Source organism: Corythoichthys intestinalis, chromosome 2, assembly GCF_030265065.1.
Source record: "Corythoichthys intestinalis isolate RoL2023-P3 chromosome 2, ASM3026506v1, whole genome shotgun sequence".
NCBI lineage: Eukaryota > Metazoa > Chordata > Actinopteri > Syngnathiformes > Syngnathidae > Corythoichthys > Corythoichthys intestinalis.
In genome coordinates this window covers 6,008,425-6,029,452 of record NC_080396.1, presented here as the reverse complement: position 1 = coordinate 6,029,452, position 21,028 = coordinate 6,008,425, and the positions used below count along the sequence as shown (strand labels likewise).

The 21,028-nt window shown below is 41.2% G+C and overlaps 1 protein-coding gene across 7 annotated transcripts in view; it reads left to right on the top strand.

Moving 5' to 3' along the window:
- The window catches only part of bsna (bassoon presynaptic cytomatrix protein a), a 197,031-nt gene that overhangs the window by 30,903 nt on the left and 145,100 nt on the right, over positions 1 to 21,028 (top strand). For 6 of the 7 annotated variants that reach the window (XM_057858314.1, XM_057858307.1, XM_057858297.1 and 3 more), the window contains exon 3: positions 11,337 to 13,283. In XM_057858314.1, coding sequence (XP_057714297.1) covers positions 11,337 to 13,283 — 1,947 coding nt within the window. Of the gene's footprint in view, positions 1 to 10,808; positions 10,987 to 11,336; positions 13,284 to 21,028 lie in introns of those variants that run through there. The other variant, XM_057858323.1, reaches the window with a different exon arrangement.

Below are 21,028 nucleotides of genomic sequence, written 5' to 3'. Positions count from 1 at the left end.
CATATGTGAGGAGTCAATAAAATGTACGGAGATGCCCTTGAAGAAAAGTCTTCATCATTCAAACACAACCGCTGCTTTTAAACAGGTATTGGACATGATCCAGCAACAAGATTGCGTGCTATCGTTTCACGTGTGTTATTTTTTCACACACACCTCATAACATTGACGCTGAAATTGTGCGTATAGAGCGCACAGTTTCCGTGTGATGTTTGTGTTGAAACCACGCAGAGATCCGCTGCTGCGCACAATCTGCTAATCAGTGTGAAAACACCTCCCCAATTATTCGAGACTTAAAATACCAGCAGGTGAGACTTCTGCCGAATAGATACTGAACTCTGGATTCAAACAAAGCACTATTTGTTCAAACGTGAGCAACTTTGTCACGTAATTTCATGCTAGTTATTTACCATTCTGCTTTGAGCTGCATGCTATTGACATTAGCAATAGCAACTGTCTAGCGCACAACATTCACAATAAATTACATTTCCGTTGGTATCTTAGTTAGGGTCCGAGCAACAAGTGGTGTGAGAACCTTATTGGAATGCAAACGACTATTAATAGGGACCGAGCACCAACATGGTGCAAAGCCCTATTGTTCTGCAAAGGATTATTATTATTCTTCCTTCATGGCAAATGAAAATGGTGAATGGTGTTATACTTATATAGCGCTTTTCCACCTTCCAAGGCGCTCAAAGCGCTTTACACTATCTCGCCATCCACCTACTGGTGACGCTGCACCAGGAGCAACGTGGGGTTCAGTGTCTTGCTCAAGGACACTTAGACGAGTTCATCAGGGCGGAGAATTGAACCCACAATGGCCCATTTGGAGGTCTTAACATGCTCAAAAACTCGCCAAAATTTGCACAAACATGTGGATTCGCGAAAATTTCGATAACTTGGCAATGTTGTGAAAAAATGTCAAAAAATGGCTCATGGCGCCCCGTGAAATTTTTAAAAAAGGCCTTTCCATTTAGGTTTTTTCAAAGTAGAGCGATGAAATTTGGGGGGTCGATACCTTGGGCCAAAATGCTTCAAAAAGTCTCTTGCACCCATATTCCAAACCCAACAGGAAATCGGATATTTTGGATTGAATATTGAAAATCATGCCATTTTTGTCGAAAACCAGGGTGCACGTTTGAGACCACTGCGCCGAGGCAGTTAGTTGGATCCTCCTCAAAATTGGTGAGACTCTTCATGAGACATATGTGATGTTAAGTTATCAAAATGGTGAGTTTTCATTCACGGGCCTGACCTGGGCGGAGCACCAAAATCGGGCTTATTTGGGGATTAGGGTCAGGGTTTAGGGTTAGGGCTTCTTCAGGGCAAATGAAAATGGCCAATTTGAAGTTCTGAACATGCTCGAAAAATCACTAAAATTTGCACATATCAAAATGGTGAGTTTTCATTCACGGGCTGACCTGTGCGGGGCGTTTTTTTTTGTGTGTGTGTGTGTTAGGGTTAGGGTTTAGGGTAAGGGTTCACACTCTGATACTTCTTCTGTGGGAGAAAAAAAATACTATGTACTTTTCAATGACATATATTATGGATAAAACTACTTCTTCTGTGGGAGAAAAAAATACTATATACTTTTCAATGAAATATATTAGGGATAAATAGGTTCATCTGATGACTGCAGTGAAGAACTGCTTTGACTCATTAAGGCTGTTGCTTCACACTCTGCTACTTCATCTGTAGTAGAAAAAAAAAATACAATGTACTTTTTCATCGTGCCAAAGTTGATGGGGTGCCAAAGTCAGACATTTTTTTGACAAAACACCAAATTCAGAAAATGAGTAATAACTCCCCCATACAACGTTCAATCTTTTTCATATTTGGCATATACGTAATGTATCCCAGCCTGAACTCGACTACATTGAAATATCACCCATTAGGCCTGGCGCCCCTGCTGGGAACAGGAAATGGCCTGTTTTACGAGACCGACTTCTCCTCGAAGGGAAAAAAACCTAATTTTGCGACCTTGTGAAAAATCGTAACAAAATGCCTAAATGTCGCCCCCTTGAATTTTTCAGAACGGACTCTCATATTAGCTTTTTTAGCCTAGCGCAATGAAAACTGGGGTGTCGATACCTTGTGCAAAACTACCCCCAAAAGTCTCTTGGAACCATATCCCAAACCCAATGAGAAATCGGGTATTTTGGATTTAATTAGAAATTTGTATTGATCTACAGGGTGAGTATCTGAGACATTGGTGCAGAGGGAGTTAGTTGGATCCTTCTCAAAATTGGTGAGACTGTTCATGGGACATACAGTGCCCTCCATAATTATTGGCACCCCTGGTTAAGATATGTTTTTTAGCTTCTAATATATATATTTTTTATTCAAATAATATGGGACCTTAATGGAAAAAAAGAGAAAAATCCAACCTTCAATACAAGTGCATTTATTCAGTGGGGAAAAAATCCTACATAAAGAAATAATTATTTGACATCAAAAAATGTGTGTCACAATTATTAGCACCCCTGGTGTTAATACTTTGTACAACCCCCTTTTGCCAACAAAACAAGGGTTGGGGACTGAGATGGCCATGGGAGGAACTTAATTTTGTGTCTGGTGAACCATTCCTGTGTAAATTTGGCCATATGTTTAGGGTCATTGTCTTGCTGAAAGACCCAGTGACGACCCATCTTCAGCTTTCAGGCAGAGGGCAACAGATTTTGATTTAAAATGTCCTGGTATTTCAAAGCATTCATGATGTCATGCACCCTAACAAGGTTCCCAGGGCCTTTGGAAGCGAAACAGCCCCACAGCCTCACTGACCCACCCCCATACTTCACAGTGGGTATGAGGTACACTCTAAGCGTATCTGGCGTGCCACGAAAGATGTGCATGCTGAAAAGCACCTCACACCCACTGTGAAGTATGGGGGTGGGTCAGTGATGTTGTGGTGCTGTTTTGCTTCCAAAGGCCCTGGGAACCTTGCTAGGGTGCATGGCATCATGAATGCTTTGAAATACCAGGACATTTTAATTTAAAATCTGTTGCCCTCTGCCCGAAAACTGAAGATGGGTCGTCACTGGGTCTTTCAGCAAGACAATGACCCTAAACATATGGCCAAATCTAGCTTTAAGACATGTGTTCAGGTGCCTGATGAAACATATTGAGGTTTCGTGCCCACAACACGAAAGAGGTTCCACACACAAAAAAGGAAAGTTTCGAGCACATGATAGTTACTCATGAGATGATGAGAGGGGGACAATCTGCCACCACCCTGAAATTCTTGTCGTCCGAGTTGCGCCAACTTGCGAGGTCCCATTCAGTCCTGCTTGCAGGCCTAGTTATAATTTATTTGTACTTTTTCTGCAGTAACGTCACCCACACACAAACACCAAAGGAAAAAAAAATGTACATGAGAGGTTAGTTCTGTCTACTCGAGGTGTTTTAGTACAGAGTTTAGATTGAATATAATGAGATAGTATGATTACAAGAGCTTTTTTCAAGGGTTATACGTCTCTGTGGGAAACCCTTCTCTGTTAGTGAAGTGGATAGTCTTTGGGGCCGGGCCTGGTAATTAAGCAGAATGCGATCAGACCTCGACCGGATTAACCAACTGCTGTGGCAATTCCCTCTGAGGGTTACTTTCTCTTCATCCTCTGCTATCGTAGGCTCAATTTGCGATTCTTTCAAGAGTTTGGTGCCATGCTGGTTATTAAATACAAGTGCAACTTTCTTTCTTTCATGTGTAATCATTGGACTGTAATATAACATGGGAGAAGCTTGTGCAGCAAAAAAAATTGACTCTCAAATTTCCTTACATGGTGACTATTGACGGTCCAAAATCTGATCGGTGAGAGCAAGAGTAGGAAAAATCATATGATGTAAATTCAATCATCTTCTGTACAGCTTATCCTCACGTGGGTCGCGAGGATGCTGGAGGCTATCCCAGCTAACTGGAGGAGGCGGGGTAGAACTGGCGGTTCTGGGCGGACAGGAGTTTTTGTTAGTGCACTCCAAAAAAATTGGGTGTTGAACTGACATAAAAAAATTATGGAAAGAATTTGCACCTGATAATATTCTAGCCAATATTAGGCACTCATGTTGCGCGAACATAAAGCGCTCTTGTTGAGCCAACATAAGGCACTCATGTTCACCCCAAAATACATGTTGAACCTACATTAAAGAAATACATTATTTGCACCTGATTAAATTGCTTTCCTTCAGTATTAAGCAATTGTGTTCTTTTCACATAAAGCACACATGTTGAGCCAACATAGGCACAACTAGGGCTGTCAAATTTATCGCGTTAACGGGCGGTAATTAATTTTTTAAATTAATCACATTAAAATATTTAACGGATGCACAGAATGACCCATTCACGCATTGCCGCAAACAGACTACGATGGCGACGTTCTACGTATATACAGAGCTAAGAGGCAGTGACAGTTGAGTGGAGTGGATACAGGCATTCATTTGGACCTTGCTTTTAATTGCGTAAAGCTTTGACATCTCTTCCACAACAATTACAACTATCGAGGCCAGCAACGTGGGGAAGAATGACAGGAGTTGATCTTTTTCTTAACACCCTGCATTGTACACAACACAACACAAGATATATAATTTGCAGCCGCCACACACAGTCATGGTTACCCACTTCCCATCATGCATTTGCAGAACAGTTTTGTCACTACATTATAATTTACTGAAAGCTCAACAAATACACTAGATGGCAATATTTAGTCACAATATACAAACTCACATTTATCCTTTAAGAATCTATCCGTGGATCCCTTCACAGAAAGAATGTTAATAATGTTAATGCAATCTTGTGGATTTATTGGTATAATAAACAAATACAGTACCTATGTACATATCCGTCTTATCTTTCCATTCCAACAATAATTTACAGAAAAATATGGCATATTTTAGAGATGGTTTGAATTGCGATTAATTACGATGAATTAATTTCTAAGCTGTGATTAACTCAATTAAAAATTTTAATCGTTTGACAGCCCTCATTTTAACGTAAATGGCCGTCAATGGCATCTATATATGCCTCAATGGAATCCAGCACATTGGCATCAATAGTAGCGACATTCATGATAGTCAATGGCATGGACGTACATAGCTGTCATGGTGCCGGTCGGTCAAACGGTTTGGAGTCTCCACTGCGCCGAAAAAATGTGAATAGAAAGAAATAAAAATAAAGTTGAGGAATTTTACGAGCTGGGCCTTTGCCTTTCAAAGTCCCATCTAATAAAAAATCTCTTTTCACATACAAAATATTAATTCAATGGTGACGGTACCAATGAGGTGTCCCTTACTTTTTCAGGGAGTTGGCAATGCTACTTTTAAATCTCGCGAGACTATTGCAATTAGTTGGAAAGACACATTAACATTATGTTGCATCAACAATATCTAGTCAAGATCCTCATTCACTGTTCATGTTTATGTAGAGACTGCATGATTCAATCATGCTCACCTTGGAAACATGATGGTTTCTTGCTGAAAATGCACACTGTCTTTCAGTAAACTTTACAACCTGCCTGATTCATTTTTTTGAGTGATGGGTGTGCTCTTCGAGAAGAACCCGATAAGCGGTTTATCTGTCAGATAATGCTTAATTTCTCCCAGAAAAGGTTTGTGCAATTACAAATGCTTTGGTAGTAATATCTTCATTTATTTTGCTTGCAATGAAAAAACACAAAAGAGAATGAAAAAAAACCCCTAACCCTAAACCCTTTACACAAAACTCCCAAAAATGGGATGGACAAAAGTATTGGCACCCTCAGCCTAATACTTGGTAGCACAACCTTTAGACAAAATAACTGCGAACAACCGCTTCCGGTATCCATCAATGAGTGTCTTACAATGCTCTGCTGGAATTTTAAACCAACTGCTCCAGGTCTCTGAGATTTGAAGGGTACCTTCTCCAAACTGCCATTTTCAGATCTCTCCACATGTGTTCTATGGGATTCAGGTCTGGACTCATTGCTGGCCACTTTAGAAGTCTCCAGTGCTTTCTCTCAAACCATTTTCTAGTGCTGTTTGAAGGGTTAGGAAGACCCATGACCTCTGAGGGAGACACAGCTTTCTCAAACTGGGCCCTACATTATGCTGCAAAATTTGTTGGTAGTCTTCAGACTTCATAATGCCACGCACACGGTCAAGCAGTCCAGTGCCGGAGGCAGCAAAGCAACCCTAAAACATCAGGGAACCTCTGCCATGTTTGACTCTGGGGACCGTGTTCTTTTCTTTGAAGGCCTTATTTTGTTTCCTGTAAACTCTATGTTGATGCCTTTTCCCAAAAAGCTCTACTTTTGTCTCATCTGACCAGACACTGACACAGGAACATTCAGGTCTTTGGAGATGGACTTGTAGCCTTCAGATTGCCCATGCTTCCTCACAATTTTCCTTCTCAACTCCTCAGTCAGTTCTTTGGTCCTCTTTCTGTTCTCCATGCTCAATGTGGTACACACAAGGATAATTGACAGAGGTTGAGTTAACTTTAATCCATTTTAACTGGCTGCAAGTGTGATTTAGTTATTGCCACTACAGGTAAGTAACATGTGCTGTTAATTACAAAAATTAGAGAAGCATCAAATGATTTTTCAAAGGGTGCCAATACTTTTGTCCGGCCCATTTTTGGAGTTTTATGTAAAATGATAACGATTTAATTTTTTTTTTTCATTCTTTTTTGTGTTTTTTAATTGCAAGAAAAATAAATGAAGATATTACTACCAAAGCATTTGTAATTGCAATCATTTTCTGGGAGAAATTGAGCATTATCTTACAGAATTGCAGGGGTGCCAATACTTTTGGCCAGCAGTGTAGAATTCTCATCACTTGGGCTTAAAGTGCATGTGACACGAAAAAGCATGTTTATTTCATAATACACGCGGTATTTTATGCTCCTGAATGATATGGACCGCTTGGATGTGTGTGGAAGCAATCTCTATATTTATTTAGTTTTTTCAATCCCGTGCCATGAAAATGAGTGACTTCCGGCAACAGTCTCGAGTTGAGAAAGAGGGCGCTGTGACGTGTACGGTACAAGGAGTCCTCTTCACTATACAGCCGTACTGTTGTATGAGAAGAACTAAGGATTCAGCTGATTTTGCGGATTAATACATTTATTTTTCGCATCACGCCAGCCAAACGGCTGCAGAAAAATATTGCTGTATGAGGGAGAGGCGTGTGCGCCTTTTTGGAGTTTCAAAAGGTTCCCATTCACCATGGATATGGGTTAAAACAAGCCCTTCTACTGTGGGACCATAGGACTTAGGAGGAAGTGAGTAAACATCTTGTTTTGTATTATGTCAAATACTGGGATCATTTTAATCCGGAGCTTGCATTTTGTGGCTGACATGCTCCTTGTCGCACATACCCCCGCCGGGCGAGCACTATACTCGGCTTTTGCACTCTTGGTGACCCCAATGTTCTGTCAAATTTTCCACCCAATCAAAAATTGCAACTTTGTGTTAAAAATAGCTGTGAATACAGCGATTACAAAGTAAACACTACAAACTTTCTTTCGATTAAGGACTACTTACCTTTAATCATTGATAGGCATGTAAAAAGCTCTCCTCATGCACATTAGCTGCACGTTAGCTGCACAACAACTGCAGCCGCCCTCCTCCGGGGAACGAACTGTAAATTACTCTCCGCCGCGCGGTTTGCCGATCAGTGAAGACAATCGACAACCCAGTCGTCATGTCAAAAGTTCCGGGCTAGTTATGTGTGATTTTCCGCTTCGAAGACTTTGAAACATCACTCGGTTCGGGTTAGCATGTCGGCTAGCTGTCGTGCCTCTTGGTTTGTTTACATTCGCTGAAGGGAAATGACATAAGCCCGATTTAGGTGTCATAAAATATTGTTCGGGAGCAGAGGTTACGCTAGACTTTTTCGTTGTCTGTCATTTTGACTGACAGGGTCATAAAAATCCGGTCATAATCTATTTTTACCCGTCACTTAAATTTTCAAAATGATGATAATGACATTGTGGTGACCCTTTGTCTGGCATAATTCACCTTCCGTACTTGTGTGTCCATTTGGCCGAGCGCGTTACCGGCTACGACAGTCACGTGACAGAGACACTTAAGGCTCAAACACACCAGCAACGTGAACGTCGCGTCAACGATCTCGCCGCGATTACGCTTCGAAACGTGGCCGTCAAAGTCAATCAGCCAATGCACACCAGTCGCAATGCGTCCGCGTGTTAGACGCGTCCCAGAAGCGCTAAACGCGACGCACGCGAAAAGAACAGCAGAGTTTTGTTTTTTGACGCGAGACGCGGCCCCCCTGCGTCAATACTACTAGGTAGGATCGGGCAAGCCGGAAGTCACTCGTGTAAAAATACGGTGGATCCGGTCGATTGTCAAAATAATATGCAATTGTAACTTACTACATAAATAAAATAAACTGAAATGAGCTAAAACACCTGCAATTAATACGAATAATACACAAATCCTGCTACACAATTAAATTAATTCCTGCGTGGTGCTTTAACTTGAGAAAAAAACATCAATAAAGCTTAGAAAAATGTTCATAAGAAAAAAAATGTTAAAATCTTTTGTCAGTGGGATTGCTTTTTGCTTTAGCACATGACTTCTTTTTTCTTCTTTCTTTCAAAAAGAAAGCTGGCCAATACGCGGGGTCTGAAAGGCAAAGTGTTGTTGTTTTATTACCTTTTAATACCCGCTATTCTCGCGTGAACCGATCGAGCCGCTCCACAGACGCGCTGCTCGTGAAACGCGTCCTATGGAAATTGACGCCGAGCGTCACTGGTGCGTTATCGCGGCGGGATCGTTGACGCGATGTTGACGTTTCTAGTGTGTTTGAGCCTTTAATAAGAGTCGCGTGCGGTCCCCTCGCTATCCACTCGCTGTCGCTATATGATTGGCTGAAGAGTCAAAATGCTCTCCCGTGAAATGCCTGTTTAAAAATGTTCCCGTTGTTACTTCTTGCGTTCGCTTATAAGTGCCCATTTAAAAAGGAAAAGCGATGGATGATACTACGCACAGAGCGTATTATTAACAAATGTTAAAGTTGTATAATCATATAGCGAGAATAAGGAACGTCACTGACAAGCGCAGGCCCCCGCGAGTGGATAGTGAGGGGAATAGGATAGTGCGCCTACAGCTAACAAGACTCTTAACATTGCATACCGCTTCAACATATTCAATAGTATTGAGTTTTCATTCATTTTAAATTAATATTCTGTCCGAACAAGCTTAACAGAGAATCCACACCGTGCCATCACACATCAAGCAAATGAATATGTAACTTTTTCTCCGCAGTGACAAAAACAGCTGACTGTGGCCCCGGTTGGTAGGTAGCCTACCATATGTAGCATATGGAACAATGAAATTAACAGTTCACCTGCTGTGGCCTGAACGTAGTCTCACACTTTCCTCCTGGTGCGCATGGACTTGAATTGCGTGCCCGCTTGTGCAGTTCCTGTTTTTTCACCTCTTTTATCAACACCATCGTCGTTTTGGGGCTTTTTGAAGAAACTTCGGACACTCAGTTGCCTTGACATTTTTCAGAGTAAGGCCAACGACGTCATGCATCAAGAGAGAAAATAGCTAAATAATATGCTCACTCGCCACCCTGTGCTCTGGGGTGTGAATTGCAACCGGTCAAAATGACGGATGGACTTTAGTTTTTTCCGTCACCGTTTTAAAAAATCGGTCAACGACGGAAAATATTCGGTTAACGCAACCCATGTTCGGGAGGTGCGACAGTAAAGGTGAAGTCGACAGTTTTGACCATTATGGAGTCATTTTGCCATGTCGTCCTGAATAAGTGCATTTTTATTATTTCATATTCCATTTAGCACAAGGCTGTTATTTGTCATGACCATGCCATTTATTTAGCAATTGGGGAAAAATACTTGGATAAAAATAATATCCTGTAAAAATATTGAAGTAGAGACAGAAACAATGACATTTTGCAGCTTTCTTCGTCGCGTTTTCCTCGTTGTGAATAATTCCCCCTCGACGGGCTGACTGGTCCTTCTCAAGCCATTGATTTAGCTATTGGGGAAAAATACTTGGATAAAAAGAATATCCTGTAAAAATATTGAAGTAGAGACAGAGACAATGACATTTTGTGGCTCTCTTTGTCGCGTTTTCCTCGTTCTGAATAATTCCGCCTAAATGGGCTGAATAGTAAAACCGATGAGCCCATTCTCCCGCTGACGTCATCCACCTGTTGGGGACGCTAGAGCCCTATAATGGTAGGCGTAGCTAACCGGCAGATTAAAAGACTAATTTCTCGTCATCTGCGCTTTGCTACATTGTTGTATGTAGTCGAATCGTCTCAAAATATGATTCTAATTCACATAATAATGCTCTTTAAGACTTTTTTTCTCATGTCGTATGCTCTTTAAAGACCACTTGATAGCTCCATAGAGCAAATGAACCACCATGTCCAACTCCAAATGTTCCATCAGGGCAAGTAGGGTCACCGTTACCCGCTCTTCTTGTCAAGAAAATTTGCTTAATTGCATTGGGCAACCACTTGATCAATTACATAACTTAAATATGCTGAGAGGCTCCGATAAATGATACAAAGAGTCGTCATATTAAACACATCACTCAATGTTATGTACAGTAATACAGTTCTACTCCACTACGAAAATCTATTTACAAATAATGAGCATATCAATAAATGATTCAAAGTTAGTCATCATCCTGAATATATAATTTCTACGTAACCCTCCTAAATTGGAGGATTGTGCTAGAACATGGGGGAGATTCAGCAGTGGAGGGGCGGGTGGGTGTAAATGTACACTTACGCAATGGATTGTGGGAACAGAAGGGGATGGGAGTGCTGTGAAGAGATTTACAGTGTTGTGCTCAAGCTGCAGAGATGCTAAAATAGCTGTCTTTATGGTAGTTTAGTGTTAGCGGCAGATGAAAAGCTGCGAGAAAAGACAGAACGCGAGCAGGTCGGCATGCTTCACAGAGGAGGTTTTAATAGTGGGTTGTCATCTAGAGGAGAGGTGATGTCGAGGGATCACGAAGGGTGAGGATCATTTTGTAATCGTTTTCGTAGTATCTGTTGATATGCTATCCTATCCGTATGGGTTTACTGTATGTCTCTAACAGTGAAATTCTTCTCCGTCAAGTTGCGGTGATTGCTCCATGCCAACGTTATGGCTGATCCCGCCTAAATCTCTACAATAATGTTCTCTGCATTTTTTGCTCTCATTGAAATAAAATGTGGTGTTCCTTTTATGAAGCTGTCCAAATGTAATCCCTCTCTTATTGACTCCTATGGTGCAAAATCAATGTAGCATCCACATGGTTTGTATTGAAATGCTAATAACAGATGTAAGGAGCCAAATTAAAATGTTTTTTGTATTCTGTTTGTAGGTCCAGGAATGGCTTTGTCTCAACTGCCAGATGCAAAGGGCTCTTGGCATTGATATGACCACGCCTCGGTCAAAGAGTCAACAACAGATCCATTCACCTTCCCACCAAGCGAAACCTCTGGTCCAGCCTCAGCAGGCTGCCCCTCAGCCAACACAGCCGGCAAATGCAGTACAGTCTAAACCTCTGGCGCAGAGCCATCCCACTCAGCAACAGCAGCCGCAACTACCGCAGACTCAACTTTATGGACAGACTTTGCCCTACCCCCAAACACAGCCATATTCCCAATCCCAAGCATACTCTGAGTCACAGCCATATTCTCAATCCCAGACATACCCACTGTCGCAGCAATATCCCCAAACCCAGCATTATCCACAGGCCCAGGAGCATCCACAGTCCCAACAATATCCCCAGTCTCAACAGTATCCCCAGTCCCAACAGCAGCTGCAGTCAGGGCAGTACCCCCAGACCCAGCAATATCCCCAGACCCAGCAGTATCCCCAGTCTCAACAGTATCCCCAGCCTCAACAATACCCTCATTCTCAGCAGGATCCTCACTCTCAGCAATATCCTCAGTCTCAACAGTATCCCCAGGATCAGCAGCAGTCTTACCCACAGTCTCAATCTGGACCCCAGGTTCAGCAACAACCATACCCGCCATCCCAGTTTGGACCCCAGGTTCAACAACAGCAGCAGCAGCAACAGCAACCACAGCAGCAGCAACCGCAGCAACCGCAGCAACAGCAACCTTATCCACATTCTCAGTCTGGACCCCCAAACCAACAATATCCCCAGACTCAGCAGTATCCCCAGGCTCCACAACAGCCTTATTCACATTCCCAGTTAGGGCCCCAGGCACCACAGCCTCATAATTCCCAAGGGTTACACAGTCACGCACCTTTGAGTGGTCCCCAGAGCCAGACAGGTCCCTCCCATGAAAGTATGAGGTCTGACGCATATTCCCAGAGAGGTCCAAGAACTGGTGGAGGTCCTACAGGAGGCCCGAACCAACCCGGCGGTCCAAGGATCCCCCACCCTGGTGCTGTCCCCCTCCCTGGTTTGACAAAAGCACCCTCCCAACCCGACTTAGGTCGTGGCTCTCCTATGCACCAGAATATGGCTCGACACCACGACCACACCAGAAGTGCCGGCTCTTCTCCAGCTCACAAGCCCCAGAGTCAGGCCCATCCTCCAGCCCAGGATGGACTGACCAAGCTGTTTGGCTTCGGAGCGTCCTTGCTCAACCAGGCGAGTACCTTGATCAACGTAGACCCTTTGACCACCTCTTCCGCTCATCCTAGTCCAGCAAAAGGCAAAGTGGTATTCAGTAATGCCACCCCTGACAACAAGCAGCCACAAACTGGGGCCTCAGGTGCCAAACCATTCGGCATGGGAGTTTCTCATGGTCCGACTCCAGTAGCCGGTCCTCATGCACCGGGCCAAATGGGTGTCCCCCAGGCACCAAACCAAATGGGTGGCTCTCATGCACCGAAACAAATGGGTGGCCCTCATGCACAAAATCAAATGGGCGGCTCTCACACACTTAACCAAACGGGCACTACTCCTACAACAGGCCAAATGGGAGTTCCGCATACTTCGAGCCAGTTGGTAGGACCCAACGTGCCAAAGCAACAGCAGCAAACTATACCGCACCAACAAGGAATGCCACACCAGCAGTTGCCCTCCCTTCAACAAAAAGATCCACAGCAAGCCGAGGGGCAGCAACACCAAAAAATGGCATCGCATGTGCAAAAGTTGGAGACGAAACAGGAGCCCGCGACTGTTCCCGCCGCAGCTCCGGAACCAATTAAGCAGAAAGTGAACTGTCCTCTGTGTAAAACAGAGCTAAACATCGACAGCTCTGACCCACCCAACTACAATTCCTGTACGCAGTGCCACACTCAAGTCTGCAACCTGTGCGGCTTCAACCCTACGCCACATTTAGTTGAGGTAAGAAAAGCAACACAAGAATTCATTTCAATCTGGACCGATTATCAATTCCTTCAAGATATTTGCTACCAAAAGAACTGTCACTTTCAGTGTGTTGACATCACCCCATACTTTTTTTTTTTTGTACATGTAAATTGTATATGGCGGATAACACTCAGGTGACTTGAAGTTCCGCTCTGAGACCCCCAATCTGGCCAAATTTCAAAATTATCCTATATGCATGTGTGATACATCAGTGGAAAGCCTAACATTTCAATTTTCTGGGGGAAGAACATTTTTAAATAGGAGGGCATTTAAAAAAAAAAATTAAATAAAAAAATTAAACAGCAAAACCCTATCTGGAGGTGAGAGCACGCGAGAGCAGAATTACAGACGCCATGACTTTAACCAGATATTATCGCGTACTTACCTTGTTTCGATCCAAAAACTCCATGTAGCATGTATCATGGAGTGTCAAGACACAGCTGTGAATGGCCAAAGCTGGATTTGTTTGGGATTTTATGTGTGAAACATGGTAATATAACAAGGGTCACGATGGAGAAATCGCAGACATCAAGGAGTGGTCGAGATTTTCATTTTCATATATTTACCCTTTTAAACTTTTTTTTTTTTTTTCCAATTTTTCTTTGTTTGGCTCTATTATTCATCATCTCAAATAATGGAGAAAATGTGAAAATACAATTAAATAGGGTTGTTCCGATCATGTTTTTTTGCTCCTGATCCAATCCGGATCGTTTTAGTTTGAGTATCTGCCGATCCCGATCCGATTGCTTTTTTTGCTCCCGATTCAATTCCAATCATTCCCGATAATTTTTCCCGATCATATACATTTTGGCAATGCATTAAGAAAAAAATGAATAAAACTCGAACGAATATATATTCAACATACAGTACATAAGTACTGTATTTGTTTGTTATGACAATAAATCCTCAAGATGGCATTTACATTATTAACATTCTTTCTGTGAGAGGGAGCCACGGATAGAAAGACTTGTGACTTTGTATATTGTGACTAAATATTGCCATCGAGTGTATTTGTTGAACTTGCAGTAAATGATACTGTGGCCATGCCCAAATGCATGATGGGAAGTGGAACCATGACCGTGCGTAGTGCTACCAATTGATATATCTTCTCTGCGTTGGGAAATAGCATAAGGTGTTAAGAAAAAGATCAACTGCTACCTGGCTTCCCCACATTGCTTACCATGATATTTCTAATCGTAGGGAGAGGGATTGTAAGACTTTAGCCAATTAAAAAAAAGTCTCCAAAGGCTGCCAAAATTCACTCTACTCATTTTACGCTGCCTTTTAGCTCTATATATAGGTATAACGGCGCCATTAAAGATTGAATGTGACAATGCGTGAGTGAGTCGTGCAGCGCATGCGTTAATTGCGTTAAATATTTTAATGTGATAAATTTAAAAAAATTAATTACTGCCGTTATTGGGATAAATCTGATAACCCTACCTTAAGCCTAAACTAAAGACTCTGGATGAGTGTAACATATTATGTCTGTAACGTTAAATACAGTTAGAAAACAATTTAATGAAAAAAAAACATATATATTAAAAAAAGGCATGGCCGATATTTTTTTGCCGATTCCGATACTTTGAAAATGACGTGATCGGACCCGATCGATTGGCATCATCTCTAAGCAAAACCCTATCTGGAGTTGAGAGCACACGAGAGCAGAATTACAGACGCCATGACTTTAACGAGATATTATCGCGTACTTACCTTGTTTCGATCCAAACACTCCATGTAGCATGTATCATGGAGTGTCAAGACACAGATGTGAATGACCACAGCCGGATTTTTGGGGGATTTTATGGGTGAAACATGGTAATATAAGAAGGGTCACGATTCAGAAATCACAGACATCAATGAGTGGTCGAGATTTTCATTTTCATATATTTACCCTTTGAAACTTTTTTTTTCAATTTTTCTTTGTTTGGATCGATTATTCATCATCTCAAATAATGGAGAAAATGTGGCAGTAACAAAAAAAAAAAAACTACAATTAAGCGATAGTTATGAGGTAGATATCCGTTACTTTTTTACAGACACCATTTCTTTCATTGTGATTTCATTTGTTTAAACTAGGGCTGTCAAAATTATCGCGTTAATGGGCGGTAATGAATTTTTAAAATTAATAACGTTAAAATATTTGACACATTTAACGCACATGCCCCGCTCTTACAGATTAAAATGACAGCACAGTGTAATGTCCACTTGTTACCTGTGTTTTTCGGTGTTTTGTCGCCCTCTGCTGGCGCTTGGGTGCAACTGATTTTATGGGTTTCAGCACCACATGAGCATTGTGTAATTATTGACATCAACAATGGCGAGCTACTAGTTTATTTCGTGATTACAAATTTTACAAATTTTATTTAAACGAAAACATTAAGAGGGTTTTTAATATAAAAGTTCTATAACTTGTACTAACATTTATCTTTTAAGAACTACAGGTCTTTCTATCAATGGATCGCTTTAACAGAATGTTAATAATGTTAATGCCATCTTGTTGATTTATTGTTATAATAAACAAATACAGTACTTATGTACCGTATGTTGAATGTATATATCCATCTTGTGTCTTATCTTTCCATTCCAACAATAATTTACAGAAAAATATGGCATATTTTATAGATGGTTTGAATTGTGATTAATTACGATTAATTAATTTTTAAGCTGTAATTAACTGGATTAAAAATTTTAATCGTTTGACAGCCCTAGTTTAAACGTTTAAAATACGCTATCACTTTTTTTCTTTTAAACTAAATATTAGACATCAATTAATGATTCTAATCTAAAAATGACAGACATTTCGAATAATATACCGTAAATTTTGGACTATAAGCCGCTACTTTTTTCCCGTCATTTGAATCCTGCGACTTATCGTCCAGTGCGGTTTATTTATTGGTTTATCAGGTTAATAGGTAAAACTTTATTTGACAGCGGCGTCATAAGACTGTAATAAGACCGTCATAATTATGACATGACACGATCACTGGCATTAATGAATGCTTATGACCGATGTCATTTCGTGTCATCCGACAAATTATGTCACCAACTGCATTTATGTCCAACTCAAATCTTTTTCATCCATTCAAAAGTGAGATAATTTGCCGGATGACACAAAATGACATCATGGCTCATGGGAGTGTCACGTCATAATTATGATGGTCTTATGACAGTCTTATGAAAAAAACTGTCAAATAAAGTGTTACCAAATACCATGACTTGCAATTAATGAAACAACTGGAACAGTAACGGAAGAAATAATTAGCACAGAACATAATTTTTAATTGTTATTTACATCTGTATCACCACAATGCATGCTAGGAGGCATGTTGAACAACAAGGGTTTACAACAGGTGGCAGCAGAGGTTGACGGTCTTCTCCAAGGTAGCCAAATGAAGCTTCTTGAAGCAATGAAGCTTTGCAGCTAATTGGTTCAAAGCTTCATGGTGGTTCATTTGGTCTTATGTTTTGGTGTAAATATCCCATAACGCAGTGAGGACAGCTGTGGCTTATAGTCCAGTGCAGCTTATCTATGAACAAATGCAGTTTTCGTGTCAAATTTGGTGGGTGGCGGCTTATACTCAAGTGCGCCCTATGGTCCGAAAATTAGGGTAAGTACTTACCTTCTTTTTATGGCTGGGTTGAAACAAAAGCGGTTGCGCGACGTCTGTAAACGGGTGTTTCCAGGGTAAAAGGGACAAATTAAAAATAGTTTGGGAGCTGAATGCGCCATGAATCTGCTATGGCAGCATATAGACATATTATTCTATCAAACACAACAGTTCTTTTGGCTTAAAATACAGCAGTTTATTTTAAAGAGGAGTGCAAGAGCAGAAACTGTTTTGTTAGTCTTGTCTGTTTTCCACCATAGACAGACAGAGAATGACTTCCTTCGAGACGACACAACGTCTTCAGGGTCTTCGGGGAATACAGTTCCTAATCTGACTGTACAGTGTTATTGCCTAGAGATAGACCTAAAGATAACTAACGTGGTTATATTTAGCTACTACTGCTGGCTGCTACTGTTATTTAGACCGAGAAAAATTGTGTTTGTGTGTACGTGTGCGTGTATATCTAGAAAACTTAAAAGGGATAGCAGCAGAAGTGTAGTATTTAAGAATACATTAGACCAAGACCAGCCCAAGATGGGGTGTATTGTACAAAACCAGGATAAGGGATTAAGTCCATAAATATTGGTCATTCCGCATGATCTAAACCTCAAATTGGTTGCACAAAAGCAGCGTGTTTCTATACACCGCCGTGACGTTAGCTCCCCGTCAGAGTAGATTTATTGAAATATTTTGGGATTCGTTTGTGCTAGATTTGTGCTGAAGATTTTTTAGTTTGTGCTGCTATCGCTAACAATTCTTTCAATCAGTCCCGCAATTTGATTAAAAATGACTAAAAACGGTGTCAATCGTTTTTGCTATGTTTGTGCTGTAGAAAATTTAGTTTGTGATGCTATCATTTTTAAGATATTAATTCAAGTGATGACATCACGCAGCCCCCCATTCATTGCAAAATGGACCAGAAATGGTGCCATTCGTTTATGCTACGTTTTTGATTGGGAAAAAAATCATTTGTGCTGCTATCGTTTTATAGATACAGGTAGTCCCCGGTTAAACCAATTCCAATTCCATTCCAAAACCATTCCTGCACTGGTGATGTATCACGATATATCACCATTTCGATATATTGTCACACCCCTAGTTACATGTTTATACAGCAATAGAACAGAATTTTCTGTGGGCCTTGCAAAATCAGTCAAAATCCAGTAAAACGACCGGGAGCGAAGGGCCTTGCTCCGGTGAAAATGGCTGGGAGTGAATGCGTTAAACACATGGTGCATATGTTCATCCATCCAGGGTCCGATCAGGCTAAGTCAAGCTGCGACTTAGACGATATTCTTCAACTATGAATCCAACTTTTGTGCAATACCCCGCAGATATCACCAAGACCAAGAGAAACTGAGATCGTAACAAGCATAGGCGGAGTTGGACTTTTCTGGCGAGGGGGGGCAAAAGTTGATGATGACCCTGAAACTAGAGGTGGGAATCTTTGGGCACCTACGATTTGATTACGATTCAGAGGGTCCGATTCGATTATAAATTGCATATTGATGCACCACTACTTTTTTTAGAAAAGTCTACTGCTTTAAGATGGCGCCTGTTTACTAGCGCGGGAAAGTCTGTCATTTCGCATCTAGTTCTTGGTATATGATCTAACACAGCCGTCGTCTGTCCTTTCACATCTACAGTAATTCTAGATATATGTGGTATCTACCATAGCCGTAAGTTGCCGTGCTAGCAACTAGCGACTGGGCGCTGTTTGTCGCGGCTGACGGCCGCAGTCAGGTATTATTGTTTTTTTGTTTTTTTTATCTAGCCGCATGAGTTGAACATGATATTTACTCTCGGTCCGTTCCTCATTGCGTCCTGAAGACCGCGCTGACTGTGTATTATTTCCGATTTACCTGGTATAGACCCTACTCACCTACGTCACAAAATGACGTGTCGCTGAATCCGGCCGCCGTATTGTACCTATTTTTTAGACCTATTCTCATTGTTTTCAATTAGTCGTGCAAGTTATAGAGCAATTCATGGAAGCCCTGGTGTTATCTGACGGCGTAAACTCATTGGATGCGTTGCATAAAAGGCGTTACGTGGAAAAGCCTAAATCGATGTTTTTCGACCAGCTGTCTTCGCCATCTTTGCCTGACCCTGATATTTACAACTATCTTGTCCACACAAAATCAGCCTATTCTCACGAAAGTTTGAAAAACTTTAAGAGCTTGGAGGCTTATAAATACTTCGTTGCTGGTTGGGTGAAACAGGTCCTCGTACACGAAAATTCGGCAGGAATCTTGTGCTCGGAAGGTGAGTTACGAAATTTTCAATTCAAAATCTTTTGTTCTTGCTAACGTCCACTGTCAAGTCTAATGTATTTCATGTCATTTGTCAATGGAGCTAGGGCTTTTAATTTTTATATGGTTTAGCGATAGCACTCTCACTACATACATATATAATATGTAATAAATATGAAGTGCGATAGCACTACTCCAGATTGTCCCTAGTTGAATTTATTTTTTGGCTTTTGACCTCAATAGTGAAATTGTAAATTAATTGTATGACAACTGTCTGATTATCCCCTTATAATTATATATTTTCAGGTAGTTCATTCACAACGTCTGAGTGTATGTTGTCGGCGATTAGCCTAGCAATGATCTTAATTGTGGTTGTCAGCCCAAAACCCTCTAAATATATATTAAATGCATCTTACCAGATATAAAATGACTACTACATAATCTGTGGTAGTCGTTTGGAGCCCAGTTTTCTCGTCGAATTGCAGCAGTCAATCTCGCTCTCCTCTCCGGGTCTCTCGGAATACGGTAAAACTTCAAGTCTCTCCGTCTTCTCCGTCTATCTTCTCTGTTATTTCAACCGACCGCCACACACGACTTCACCATTTTGATTATTAATGTTAACGAGCAGAAAAACAACCCATAATAGGAGGAATTTACGAAGCGCTAATGCATTAACATGACGAGTATACGGACAACATGGCGTGGGGGCGTGGCTGTGACATCACGTGAGTAGGGTCTATAATTCAGTAATCTGAATTTGGATGTTTGTGTCGAATCTTTCACGGCCGAATCGCGAATAATCTAAGAATCCGAAATTATGCACGCCTCTACCTGAAACGCAGTATCAGCAATAAAAATCAACTTACAAGATACATGTTCGGTTAGTAGCTTAGGCCATGCTCGTAAATATAGGTCACCGTGGTGAGTCTGAAAAGGGCGGCAGGCAGAATATAAGACTGCCTCCTATTTAGGCTGAATATTTCAGCCAGGAATACCGTATTTGCCCGAATGTAATACGACGCTGATTATAAGACGATCCCCTCTTTTTCAAGACTCAAGTTTGAAAAAAGACTTTTTGAGCACCAAATTAATTTTTATACAGAAAATAATGACAGTACACCTGAAACAAATGATTATAACAATATATTTGTGAGAATAAGCATGTTATTTGGCTTCATTGAAATCTTAATATGTGAACATTTAAATATGTAAACTAAAGTGCAATCACATTCGTAAATGAATGGCTTCTGGTTTTTGAAACGTAAATAAACCAATCTATTGTGATAAAACAACAAAATTGCAATAATTGCATTAACTACCAAAATGAAGTCTAACTGTAATTGTAGTCTTGAAACAAATCTAAATAAGGAAAACATTGCATAAAACAATGCAAACTGGTTAAACTTGAGAGTAGCTGGGATCTGTCATGACAGAACATCGCTTCAATGATATCTGGCGCCATCTAGCGTCGTGAATGGGTACAACGTCTAGACCGCGAATATAAGAAGTCCCCCTCTTTTTCAGAGACCCTACCCACCGACGTCACAAAATCACGTGCTCGCTGTATGGTTCCGCCCCCTTGTCCGTCATTTTGTGTCTGTATTATCAATGGTCTCAATTGATCGAGCAATTTATAATGCATTTCATGGAAGACCCGGTGCTTTCGGATGCCGTAAACTCACTTGATGCGTTGCATAAAAGGCGTTATGTGGAAAAGCTTCAGTTTATCCATTCGCCAGATCCATATTTGATGCCTAAATCGATGTTTTTCGACCCGCTGTCTCCGCCGTATTTGCCTGACATCTGCTAGCTAGCCTGATATGTACAACTATCTTGTCCACACAAAATCAGCCTATTC